Here is a 14053-nt window from a genome sequence, read left to right as displayed (position 1 = left end):
TAGCAGTGAAGTTATCGCTGTACATTCAACACTGGTTTTCATGAATTAAAACCAAACATAACAGTCAGAATTATATGAATGTGAATGAGTCGTCCAGATTTCAAGCGTTGGGGTAGATGGAAGACTGTAGTGGTCACAAGAATATATACTAGTCGCTGGAGTAGCAGCAATTGTATAATGCTGTATGTTGTTTTTTGCTGAGGTTTAATGAGGTTCAAATATCTAACACCATTCTAAGTTTATCAAAAATAATGGAAGTGAAATCAACATGATAACAACACTAATTTAATGGCCGCACACAACTCCTTGTATCACATTGATACACGAGCAATAGTCAGTGCTCATGTGTTTGATTGATGTTGTACGCTCATGTCTGACGTAACTCACCCTGTCCTGCATGCTTTATTCGCAGGTTAGCATCCTGCCCTTTCTCACTTAGAGAGCGACAGTTTCTTTTGACTTCTCTGCTTCATCATCATATTTGGGAGATTTACAGGCTGTTTTGACCATCTTTGGTGCGTGAATATCCATTGTGCTAGTGATGGGTTGATGAGGCTTCATGAAACCTGAAGCCCAGTAGGTGGCACCCTCTGTTTAATAACGACGCAAGGTTTCAGCAATGATCGTTCAGTTGCAAAGATTTCAGAGCAAATACTGCCATCTAGTGGACTATGAAAGTGAGGACACTGTTTCATGAAGCCTCACCAGTCCATCATGAATGAGTCATGAAGCATCATAAGATCAATTCATTAAGCTTCCAGGTCAAATATTTTTTTTACTTTTTGAGCAAAAAAACAGTTACAGTTAGTTTCCTCCTATATTTAAACGTGTGAAACTATGATGATGCCTCTCGCCTACAGATCTTGAGACGTGCTACGCCGACAGAAAACAGTGTTTTAACAGCCTTCTGCAGTAAATTGCTACGTCGATCCAAATTGTGAAAATGACAAAGCCCACTCAGATTAGAGCACAAATTAGCCAGATACATTTCTGTCACCCGTCTGTCACTGCATAGAAGCATATGCTGAGCTGATCGGGAAACTGTAGCTAAGTGGAAAACTGAATACGGAATGAGCGGAAGTGAAATCATTTATGACAAGGATCAATGTTTAATTATCGGCCACAGGGTTTCTCTCGCACACACATCCACACTTGTCAATTACAGCCAGGAGAGAGGAGGCTTCAGGAAGATAGATGGGTTCGCAATTCATTTGTTTTCTGCGCTAAAGAATCGACCGGCAGAATTACAACAGACAGAAAGTGAGAAATAGAGAAGCATGTGCGAATGGGAAACAGGAACAGAAGCAAGTGTGACAGTGGTGGCGACGACAACATTGACCAGAAGCCATAAAGTCATCATTCTGAATGGCTTCTCGCTTCCACTGGAAACATCAAGTAAATAATATGCTTTCACTGACCACTAAAGATGCACTTGTGATCTGTAGAAATTGTTACAGGATCATGTGACAATATTATCACAAACAAAACATTATTCAAGTTTTCTACAAATTTCAACAACTTTCTGCAGTTCAGTTTATATTTATATGAAGATATATTCAGCTTTTCTTTGTCGCACAATAAGAAAGTCCAGTTGAGGACTAGTGTAGAGACAACGTGCCTTCATTCATTGGTCAAATACAATCTGTAAAAGAAATAAAAGCACACAAGCGGATGGGAACTCACCACAGTTTACGAGGCATCATCAGGTAATATTAAGAAACTGATAAGCTGCAATTCTCCTCTCCCCTTCGCTCCCTCTCCTCTCTCTCTCTCTCTCTCTCTCATCATTCAGAGCCCACTTAAAACCCCACTTCAAGACAAAAACCCACAAACATTCATGTTTGCCGCACGTAGACACACAATTGCGAGGCTGATTATGCAATTATTAATGAGCTATAGAGGATATGTGAAGGCGGACAGATCTCTTTGTCGCGGCGCTGGAGAGGCAGGGGAACAGCAGGGATTCATGACAGGAAACACGGGGGGATGAAAAGACCTCTGGAGGAGGACTGAAACGCTGCTGGTACCCTAAAGCGACTCACTTTGCAGAACTAGTCAGGCTCCCTGTATCGCTTCGAGTTTCACCTGATATGACCTGTGCGCCATTGTTCTCTGGTACAAGTGTGATCTCGCCTCAAATATGAAGTTTCATTCTGATCAGGTGAATATACACAGCAGGAAGACCACCCTCCTCACAGGTCAATAGGACAGACACAAGCTGTATTCAAGCTGTTTCTGTCGACTTGGATTGAGTCTCCATCCACATCAAATAGCAGCTTCAAAAACACACACGCTCACACTGAGTATCAGACAGGAATCACGACTCACTCATTCATATTCAGAAGCACTAGAGAGGGGGATGGTCTTGTGACACCTGGGCAAGGAGAGATGGATGCTCGAGAGAGGGAGCGAACACAAACATGCCGCGCTGTATGGCACACTGACCTTGTTGTTCCCATTCCATTGGGAGAAAACTGATCGTGAGTATACAATATGAAGCCGAAAATATTGAATGCTGTTGAGAAAAAGAATTTCTATCCTTTTTTTAAATTTTTAAATAAAAATGCAAATAAAACGCAAATGTGATAAATTAGCCAAATTCTTGCAAAACTACTTTTTCAACACACGCCTTTTTAGATTTTAGAGTCATCCGTGTCATGTGTCATCCGGTGTTTTACCATGTTGTATAACCATGTTCGTGTTGCTCTTAATGTGTGAGTGTGCTTTTAAACTTGTCAACAGCAGGGAAACAAAAGACAAAGTTCTGTTTTTACTAGAACAGACAAAGCTTTGTCAACTTTCAACTTGAAAAACACCTACAACATCAAAAATATCCAAAAAAAACTGTGGACTTAACTTCAGTTGCAGTTGCCAATATGCTCAGTCCACTCACTGATGTTGAACTGGTCATCTCTCATCCATTAGTTTTTGCAGATAAAATTCATAATCTTATGATACTTCATACTTCAGTTGCAAAAATGCACACCACCCATTCATGCTTCATCACTGCGTATAAATGTGTGTATGGAAATGTGTGCCTCAAAAAAAAACAAAAAAAAACTTGTGTGCGAACGTGCTGACTGGCTCCTTCCATCACCCGCTTTGAACAGCCATGAACACCTCATTCAGATAATACTATTTCACAATGGGCGATCCATCCATGAGGCCAATAATGCAGAGCTTGTGATGCTGAGGTCAAACAAATCTGTAAAGGCTGACTAAAACAACAAACGCTAACTGGTTGCCATGGCACTGCTGTGCAACTGAATAACAGCTCCGATTAACTCTTTCACTTCGTGCACCTGCCAGTATGTACGGAATAAAACTACAAAAGATGGAGCCTCTCGTTGCCACTGAACGATCACCAGCACAGCTCCACCACCCACACTGCAATCCATCAAGCAACATAGCACTGGCAGTACAGTGGTTTGGGAACTAAACTCATCCCTTTATGCTGCACTTTATAACCTGACACAAAGGAGACAAAGCAAAGTTCAAATGTCAACATGACGTGCGTATTGGTAATGATTGTCCCCACATTTTCCAGAGATTTCATCCCCCACAGCCTCTGCTGCCAGAAATTATTGTCTAATTTAACTTAAATACAACAAATACATAAGCTAGCCGGTTCTGTTGTCATGGAATCGAGCTGAGAACTCACCGGGCTTTCAGTGCGGACAGGGAAGACTTGTCAATCCTGAAGGGGAAACACAGAACACAGAGTGAGTAAATCAAACTGAAATTGGGGAAATAGAAAATGCATTCATTAAACAGAATTAGCACAGATAACAGAACCTAAAATATTGCTGGAAAGATGATGCGCTCAGCAGAATCATCATAATAAACACAGCTGTGATCTCCTTTTTTGATCATCACCACATGTTCTTGTGAGCCAGACACACTTTTAAAACAAACACAGATCACAAACTAAACAATATAAATCAAAACCTTACCTTCTAAAATTGTTTCATAATTTCCATTCATTATTTTCTTCAGCATCACACCACACACAAGTTCACTACTAAAGTGTAGATGGCAATAAAGTTGAAAGCAATGAATGCAATGAATTTTATTCCTGTACTTCTTCAGAATACTTTCCGGAACTTTCTTAACCTTTTAAAATCTCTACCACCTGCTTTAAATATTCACCAACTTACGCAGTCCATCTACTGGTCGATCTCAAAGACCGTGTGAGCAGATGGCACTGCCTTCAGATGTTTAGTGGAAACCCAAACAGCCTGGCATGTGAGGTTCCATGAATCTTTACAATACTCATTGTCTACAGTGACTTGAAATGAACCTGAGCAGTTCCCATGATGCCCTGCAGCAAAGTTAACCAGTCACAGCAGTTAATCAGCAGAGTATGGATTTTTATGGGAAAACAAGCTTTGTGTCCCCAACATATTGAGCCTTACCATATCAGCTCGACAAAATTACAGGCATTTTCTGCGTTTCGGGAACTGTGGAGAGTGGATACACAAGGGAGCATGTAGAGCTTTGACGTCAATAAAGAGCCAGTGATTCCATGGGTCTGCTGTGACAAGACCAATTGAATTTGGTGGCATGATGTCGGTTCAGGACAATGCAGAGTCACTCTTTCTAGGACAAGGACAGCACCTGCGGCGCATGGACCAGTGAACTGATTTGTGTTGTGTTATATGGATTCATGCAGTCATGCCACCATTCATCTTTCTGGTTTGAAAGAGCTATGCAAAGAAATGCAAAGTTACATTCCTCTTTTGGTTTATTAGACATAGGTTCAATGGAATTTTTATTTCTTTGATATTTTCAGTATTTTTCAGCAGTGTGAAGATGCTCAGCGTATTGCATCAGGAACCTGCAACCTGCTGCAGAGAGAGGAAGAAAGTTTGGTCAATATATTTATGAATAAATTTAGGTTTTCAGTAGATCATTAGTGACTTATAAGTTTCTCACAAGCTGAAAAAACCGGGGCACCGCTGCACTAATCTGTTCGATTAATGGGAGAGGTGTAACCCTGGTACGAGCTGACATTTAAAGTATTGCTCAGTGAGCATGTGCCTGCAAATGTATCCATGTATATAAGGATATAGCTTGTGTGAGACACCCAGGTCTCCCCTGTTCCCATGTACTTCATGTCTGGTCCAACAGAGCTGTCACAGCCTCTGAAAAGAAATGCTAATTGACCTTTATCTCATCTGAAGTGGGCACGGTGCAGCGTTAATGCTGCGGAGAACTGATCAGTGAAATGTGGGCCCTTCTCTTCCGAACAGCTGATTTGATATGACAGGGCTTTCCACAAGCTGCTCCGACCGGTTTCTGAGGACTTTATTTGGTTTCCTTCATGGTACATTACATCTTGTTCACTCTGTAAACATTAACATTCGCACCACCGTTTATTAAAAAAAACATTTATCTGATAATAAAAAGCGAATGAAAAATGCACAACAACCATTTATGTAACTTGACCTATTTCACAGCATCCCTAAAATCTGACACAAATAAATATGTTACCATATGACGCAGTGTAAATGACAGGATGAGCGCTATGCTGTAAATGTTGTTGTTGTAAATGTCTCACTGTTATTATTATATTTCCATGTTAATGTATTACATTATATTACATTTAGAGCTCGGTTAAGCCCTTTCACATTTCAGTAGTTTGTGCTTTATATGATGAGCCTCTCTATTCTCACCATTTACAGTGAATTTTATACCATTTGAAGCACTGTGGTATGCTCAAAACATTATATGTTTATGCACTTTAAGCACTTCCGTGTTTATCTTTGTCACCCATTCTGTGGTTGCTTCTGAATGCGATATCTGAGCAGTCGACTCTCTCTGCACTGATCAGGTTACAAATGAGACATTAACCTTTCAGCATAATGTGATTTGCACCACTTAGTTGAAGCATCCTGAATATTGCACGAAGTCAAAATCGATTTCATTTTAAGGATCACAGAAAGACGAAACGCAGGTGAAGAAGTGGCTTCGTGATTCATGTAGTATTAGCAGTTTTATCCCTGGTAATTCTCAAAGGCATCCAGTCTAATAGCAATTCAAATGTTACCATCTTCCACAGCAGAGTGCTCTGTGAAGCACTCCAGGGACAAAACACTTAACATTTCCGAAAATAAGCTGCCCACCTAGTGGCTGAATCATCCGGCAAACGCCTGTTAGACTTTGGGAAGTCATAAGGAAAAGAGCCCCATGAACCTGCTCATAATCGCCTTTTAAAGGCGCTGCTTCAATTGGAAATGCATGACAACCGGAGTGGAAAGTAGGGTGGTTAATCATGAAGCTGCTGAACCACTGTGAGCCTGGTAAGAGACCGTCAGACTACTGAGATTGGACCATGTAATGTGCTGGTGAGTTGGTGACTTGCCTGGCTGCGAACATTGTGTGCAAAATAAACTGGGGACACCGGGAGCAACCCTCTGTCTTCTGGTAATGGGTGCGTGTCTGTTCTCAGTAAACACTGGAGGACAAGAAGGAAAATATTCCCGCACCAATACATCCTATGAAACGTTACCATGTGAAGACGTAATGCGAAAACATATTTTTGTCTGCACCTGACAACATTGCAGTTGCTTGTTGTCAACTAGAATTACACAAAAAAGTATCAGTTTTTCTGATTGCATCCACATGAGTAGACATCAACAGAGTAAAATCATCCACAACAAACTTTATAAACTATAATAAATGCAAGATCTGTGGGACCAGTACATTCAACTCAAAGGAGATGCCGTTGTACTGCTAATACTGACAAGTACTGTAAAGTTCTTTCTGTCTCTTCTCAACCCCTCATTTCTTTCTCTCTTTCCCCTCAAAACGCAGGGTGTCCCAAACATAGCCACATACCACGTCTACGTTAATACAACATGGATTGATAGCATTTGTCTGGATTTCTTTATGTTACTTAACTATTGACAACACACTTTCTCAAAAACATGGAATGAAAGAGTTAAAGTGATGGTCATTAACACACATTCTGCTGTGGTCATTGCTGCCATTTAGCCAAGCGTTATTGGCATCAGTTTATTTGGCAGAAATGAACCCTGTCTCATGTCAGCATGACGCGCTGCCTGAGCCCATCTGGGGAGGTTAAGTGCTCTGAAGCAGCGTGTAAGTGTCAGAATGACGAGGGAGCCAGCAGCACAAAAAAAAACACTATCAGTGTGTCGGCGCATTCACTGGCTCACTGGGAAGCTGCTTCGCCGCCGTATCATGGGATACTCTTGGCAGAGCAGGAACACAGACACACCGGGCACAAACCAGAGTCTGAGGCAGAAATCACAGTCGCAAAGCTGCCTGTTGATTCTCTGAAAGGGGACAGCGCAGAGTGAAACTGCCCAAAGGAAAGCTACCAAACAGTGTGAAGGTGGGGGGCAGACGGAGTCCTCCACCCATCCTTCCTTTCTAGAAAAAACCCTGCTCAAACGATCAAAGATCAATAGCATGGAATGCAGAACAAAAAAGTGACGTACCATCCGAATCCTCCAAACGAAACACTTCTCCTCCTCCTGAGCATTTTGCCAGTCAGTCAGACTGCTGCTCCCCTATGAAATGCCTGCTTGGATGTCAGTGTCTGATCTCTGCTGTCTGACTCTTCTCACCCACAGACACAACCTCCCTCTCACCCCACCTTCCTTTACTTGTTTGCCTCTTGCTTGACTTCTTGTCCACCTGCCTGCAGAGAGCTGCCTTTTTTTCCCAGTTCCCCACTTGGCCCCTTTCGCTGCTGGCCGCCCCTTAAACCGCTGCTCGTCGGCTGTCACAGGCTGTTGCACTTAATCACGCACACAAACAGGCAAGCAGTGCTGCAGGTACAAATAGGTGCACATGAGCATGTTTCAGCAGGAAGGAGGAGCAAGAAAGGAGGGGCAACGATCTCCCATCTGACACTCTGGGGTTATTTCCCACACTTCGCCACAGACACAAGTGTCACAGGTGTGGTCGCACCACAAACTGAACAAACATCTGTCCACAGCTGTCAACATCTTAAGCACTTGTCTGAGGTGAGAAAACCTATCCACATTCAGTTGGTGCTTAAGAGACTTGAAAGGCAAGTGAGAGTTAGAGGGTCAGGGTTGTCTGAGAGAGAGGAAGTCATACATACAAAGATACACCCCCCTGACTATTATTGAGAATAAGGGAGTGCCCTTCCTGAAATCCTTCCTTCTCTTATTTTTAGGTAAAATCTGTTACTGCATGTGCTGCTGTTTTCTGAGTGGATCTTATTAATCAGTACAAAATAGTAGTTATTTTGTATTTATAATGCAGTTTGTATGTATTAATAATACAAGAAATATATATGTTTAATAACATATTTTCTTCTGACTTTCTTACATGTAGTTAAGTTTGCATGTATTACTAATACAAAAAAGTAAGTAGACGAAATACAGAACATTTTGTGAAAGAAAACAGTAAACTGTATGATAAAGACTTATGGACAGTTGTGAGGACAGTTCCTCAACAAGCTTTCACTTCTGAAAACTCAACTGCCTTGTCAAGAGTTTCCATTTAAAATCATGTGTGACAGCAGTAATGACCAGGTAGTACCACGTCAGGGTGCACAGAAGAGTTATTATTACTAATTAACATGTCAGTAATAAAATAAAGTTAAAACCTTATTGAAATAAAGGTCTCATCTTTAATTCATTGTTAGCGCGATAAGACATCAGAATCGACTTATAAGGCTCTATAGAAGATGCTATGAATGATCGTGTTGATAGCATGATCATGTATGATAGCAATATTATGAAGTTCTGGATTTAACCTTAATCAAGTTACAAAGTCCTTAACCATAACCATAACCAAAATCATATCCATTTACCCAACCACACCGTATAAAATTATTAAAAATAAGATAACACCATTCCTCCAAAGCCTGCACCTTATAATACTTAATAAACATTGTTTTAACTTGATAACATCTTCTGTGAAGCATTTTAAATGCGCTATAATGTCTTATGAATGTAGTTCTACTGCAATATAGATGAGACACTTAAATAAATCACAAACAAATTATGTTAAGACTGCACTCCTTGGATGCGTAGACCATTCATTTTAACCTCGAAGGTCAAAGTTTTTGCTTTTTGCAATTTAAGATAGGAGTAAAAACTGAACCTTGTCTTGTTAGGAAAGTTGTTTTTGCAAAGAAGAATGTCCTTGTTTGTAGACCAGCATAAGTCACAATACTGGACAATAATAATCATTTTATAACTAATATATGTAAGATTTTCATGTCAATATCACCTAAAGGGCACCTAAAGTACGTTTAAAGGGCCCTATGTGTCCTTTCCCTTTCCTACAGCCATCAAGTCTCATGCACTAATAGAGAAGCATCACATCAAAATAAAAATGTAGATGCATTTTCAAAGTCGATCTGACCAGCTGAGCCGTAAATTATGCAGTGCAGCACGTCATCTATCCCATAATCTTTTGTGAGTAACATGAACAAGTTGTCAGTTCTAATTACGTAATGAGAATTTTAGAAATTACAAATTGGAATCAGCGAAACATAGCGTTGGATGTGGGCCATTATAATTAAAAGCACATTTCTCTGAAACGGATGAACAGCCTTCTTTCCCACTTCTGTATTTAACACTGTAGATAATTCTTGTAAGACCTTAAAGCACAATAGGGTCCCTTTACTGTTGGGCTTGCAGGGCTGTCGGTGAACTACGATTTTTTTAAGTTGCAGATGGTATAACTGATGTATTACTTGTAATAGCCGATCTTTGATAAAAGGAAACATAGTCATTGTGACATTCAAACAACAGCATTATCATTTATCTCTCTTGAGACAAAGACATTAGATGAAATAAAAAGACAAAACCCCCAAAAATAGATTCACTTGGTCAAAATATCGTATTGGTATTCTCAAGTATACGCGCTCACGTTTTTGTTGAATGGACTCCTGATTTGTCTCCCAGTCCTCTAATAATGTTCCTAACAAGCAGAAAAGAATCTGGATATGAGGAATGTGATTATTAATCCACACGCCATATTGGCATGATGAGTTCTGGTTGTGTGAATGTAAAACGAAACTAAGTGTCACGAGTAAATCTGGTGCAGAATATGTGCAAGGCATTCACCACCATTAATGGACACAGATGGCTCTGACCAGACATCATCCTCCCCCCCGGCCGTAACAAACACGACTGATGACTCAGCCATATCACCTGGTTATTTAGAGGCGAGAGAATGAAGAAATAATTCAAAGACAGGCGGGATCTGCGTTATTGGTGAGAGCCACACGCTCTATTTAAAGCACAGTCACAGAGATTGGGAGCCAATAATAGGGAATTGGCCACATCGATCACCCGCTGTAACATTTGTGTAAGACAAACACAAACACCACAAATGATTCCCAAGGGTGCATAGGTACGACTGCAGTTTCCATCGCACATCAAGTTAGTTCTTAAAGCGTAAGCTTGGTTTAATATAGCATCATGTTGCTATGGTGACGACTTGCCAGACGTTTGCCTGATTCAACCAAAACCTGGTTTACTGCTTTATTTTTACACCACAGGAAGCACATCTTTTTTGTAAACTTAATAAACGCAATAGGAATGTTACTATGAAATAATAACAAAAACATGTTTTTATAGTGTGAATAACACAAACAACTTGTGTCGGTTGAACACGAACTAACGCACGAAGAGCTACTTGTTGATGACACAAAGGTTATGCTAACCCTAGGGTCTTAACATGTTTCTTGCATTCGCCTTCCTTCCTTCCTTCGACTGAGATACGCACCAATCACTGCAGAGTAGTAGCAACCCACAAGAGCTGTTGATGTGGCTGCAAAGTGATAAGTGCTGCAGCTAATCAACACAAGTGTAAGGACTCACGAAAAAGATTCTGGAAGTATGCATAAATATGCAGGGTGGAATGAACACAGAGTTCAGTGTAGTGTTTGCAGTGTTGTCAGAGCTTTGAACGTGTATCGATGACATCACAAGAGTCATCTCCTGTCCATGCATCCATTGGGTAACCAAAGCTCTTCAACTGCAGTGTCAGAGATGAGATGCCGAACTGTTGCATGGCAGCGTGGTTCTCATCGTGCCAGTGACCACATAAGTCTGTTTCTCCCATAAAGATGTAGAGCATAATAAGAAATGGTGAAGCAACTAGTGTGGCAGCCTTCGATGCATGAACCTTTAGTTTAATCCTGATTTTACTGTTTGTACAGCACTTGTGACAATATGGTGTTGTTTTGAAGTGCTTTATCAACAGATATGGTAAGTTACGATACACTATGATATGGGTATGGTATGGTATCAAATGGGTTCTGAAACCATCTGCCATGCCATCAGTTTTCAAATGTAAAAAATAGCAACTTCTCTTCAAAGCAGCAAAGAGAAGCAGAAATGTCAAAACTGACCCAGCAAAGGGAAGGTCCTTTGTTTATCCACACACATCATATATTTCTTAAGGGATCATTCGTAGCTTCCAGAATGACATGGTTTGAATAAAAATAAGTCCTTTGTTTAGATACTGGTCTTCTTGCTCAAAAACCACTGACCAATGGCTCAAATCGTCACTGATATTGTTCGGATGTCCTTCGTTACCGTGCTGTGCCTGTTTATACAGCTACCAGGTACCAGACGGCATGATTTTAAAAAGCAAGTCTCAATTCAAGACAGCAAAAAAGTCACTTGCAAGTGCTGCCGTTAAAGCATCATGTCAAAGATTCATAAACAGATCATGTACTCTTTGAAGATTTATTTATCACAACAAGAATAGCCTTCAGAACAATAATAACAGAATTGAAAACAGTCAATTACAAATATTTGTTTATTGACAAATGAACATGGTTGTGCTGTTCCTCACAGGATTGTATTTGCAAAATATTACATTTTGTACAAGTCTGTCAGTTATTAGTGCACGACAGGGACAGCGCCATGCATGACACGCAGGCAGTAGTTCATATAGCCACGTGTAGTAACCTCTGGGATCGTGCAGCATGTTGAATGGAATGGGCGCTTGATTTTTGCACCTCTGTCGCAGACTGAGTGCAAGCGATTCAAATCTTCAAAGACTGCAACACGGATCTGGCGTTTTAAAATGTATTCACTCTAGGAGTCTTCCATAATACAGTAGCTGTCTCGAAACACTTAGATTATTTTATTTCAACTGTGTTTTAGAGTTTGTATTCGTGAAATAAATAGCCCTCTATAGGAATGCCTAACATACCTAACTACCTACCTACCTACATATATATCAAACACAGCGGTTGAATGATGATAAATTAATATGCTCATGTCAGCGAGACAATGACACCAATGGACCCCTATTTGCATTGAAGTGATTTTAACAAGCAGTAAATGAGCAAGATGAAAGGAGATGTAGTGTAGTTTACTCACCAGTAAAGATGTACTCGGCAATCACAGACCATTTACTCTGACTTATATCTACCTGTACAGAAAATGTGCTACAGTATATGATTATTATTTTATGTTTTATAATAAGTTGTATAAGGAATTAGTTTCTCGGTGCTAAGTATGTAAGTGTTGTACAACGCAGCAATTGAAGCGTTTTGTTTTAAACTTCAGCTTCAAAAACAGCTCAGTGAGCTGTCATGAAATGTGAACTTAACTTTCCTTCACACCTCCGACAAATCTTGTTATATCACAGGGATATTGTTAAGTGGGTTGGATGATGTCAGCCAACAGCATGCAGCAGGACGGTGTCACCAAGGTTCCTTCAATGTTTTACTGAGCAGGAAGATCATTACAACCTTTTTTTTTCATGAAATGCACTGCAAAATACTGTTGTGGCAAATGTCATGAGCATGTTCTTTATATATGCTCTATCATTATGTAGTTATGAGTACCTTATTCTTAATCTTGTTTGTGCAGAATCAGAAACCAAATTCAGTAACCGACACGCCCGTGTTTCCACTAAATGATTATCTCTGAGATAATTAGACACAACTCTTGACTTATACACTCCACCATTCATGCGATAACCTAAATCTCATCTATCACCGACGCAGCTTCCATGCATCATGTTTTGAGATCATGGACTGCACCAGATAGCAGTAAGTCATTGAAGAAGCATTGAGTGTCTCTGCAGACACAGACAAAATACATTACTCCACAACTACTTCACTAAAATTCCCATTATCAAATGATTCAGAATCAGAATGGTGTTTTCAGGAAAGTGTTTTGGAATAAAGTGCTGACAGAAAAAATAAAATAATATAAAATAAAATAAATTAAAATACACTAAAAATAAAATTAATGCATGATGTCTCATGCATTAATTTGCTCTCCCCCACAATGCTCATATCACATCCCCACTAGATGGTAACTCCAGACCCATTGACCCCTGTTGTTAGGTACTACTCCAGCCAGGCAGCTAACTATGACATAATGTGGAGAACGAAACACTTTAAACTGACTTGGAAATATCTTCCACAATGATCTTGAATATTGATAGCCACCCTCTTCATTCAATGGCCTTTACAGTAAAGGTCATCGCTCACAACCTGGGTCCTGGCTGCATCAGCATGTTTCTATAGACACGTTTCAGGCAACATCGGTCACATCAAACATGGATATTGAACAATAAAACCTTTGGTAACGGAGCCTGTGAACCTACGAGTGGAAGATTTTATGCATGCAGAGAGAGGAAATTGATAAACAAGAGAAAGAGGTGAAATGGAAGAGAAGCTGATCGTACCAGTTGATGAAATTCAACATTCAGGTTGCTTTTAAGACTGTGGAGAGCCACTTTTGGATGCCAGGTTGTGTATGTTATACACACACCTTGTGTGTGAGTAATTGTGCAGAGAAATTCTGAAATCGATTTTGTTCTAATTGCCGTAAAATCATAATGCAGTGCAACATTAACGTAACAGACCACAACCTCGCCGTCTCTGACTTCTGTTTCAATTTCCTGAATATGCTGCTGTTCCTTTCAGTTGCAATAAAATACAGATATGGTTCTGCATTAACTGTTTTTTTTTTATGTCTCTAACAGGAACAGATTCATTTTCAATGAAATGTAATGGGGAAAATGGTTTTCAATCTCAAGTTATTTTGATTCTTCAAGAACACAT

The 14053-nt window shown here is 40.1% G+C and overlaps 1 protein-coding gene across 3 annotated transcripts in view; it reads right to left on the bottom strand.

Annotated features, from left to right (window-relative positions):
• rap1gap2a (RAP1 GTPase activating protein 2a) overlaps positions 1–14053 on the bottom strand; it is an 89714-nt gene that overhangs the window by 60561 nt on the left and 15100 nt on the right. For 2 of the 3 annotated variants that reach the window (XM_053872386.1, XM_053872389.1), the window contains exons 1-2: positions 7467–7725; positions 3662–3697 (exon numbers count right to left, since the gene is read on the bottom strand). In XM_053872386.1, coding sequence (XP_053728361.1) covers positions 3662–3697; positions 7467–7510 — 80 coding nt within the window. In that variant the 5' untranslated portion in view covers positions 7511–7725. Of the gene's footprint in view, positions 1–3661; positions 3698–7466; positions 7726–14053 lie in introns of those variants that run through there. The other variant, XM_053872387.1, reaches the window with a different exon arrangement.

The sequence above is a fragment of the Synchiropus splendidus genome, chromosome 8 (genome assembly GCF_027744825.2).
Source record: "Synchiropus splendidus isolate RoL2022-P1 chromosome 8, RoL_Sspl_1.0, whole genome shotgun sequence".
NCBI lineage: Eukaryota > Metazoa > Chordata > Actinopteri > Syngnathiformes > Callionymidae > Synchiropus > Synchiropus splendidus.
The sequence above is the reverse complement of the archived record's forward strand: the minus strand, read 5'-3'. Positions and strand labels throughout refer to the sequence as shown.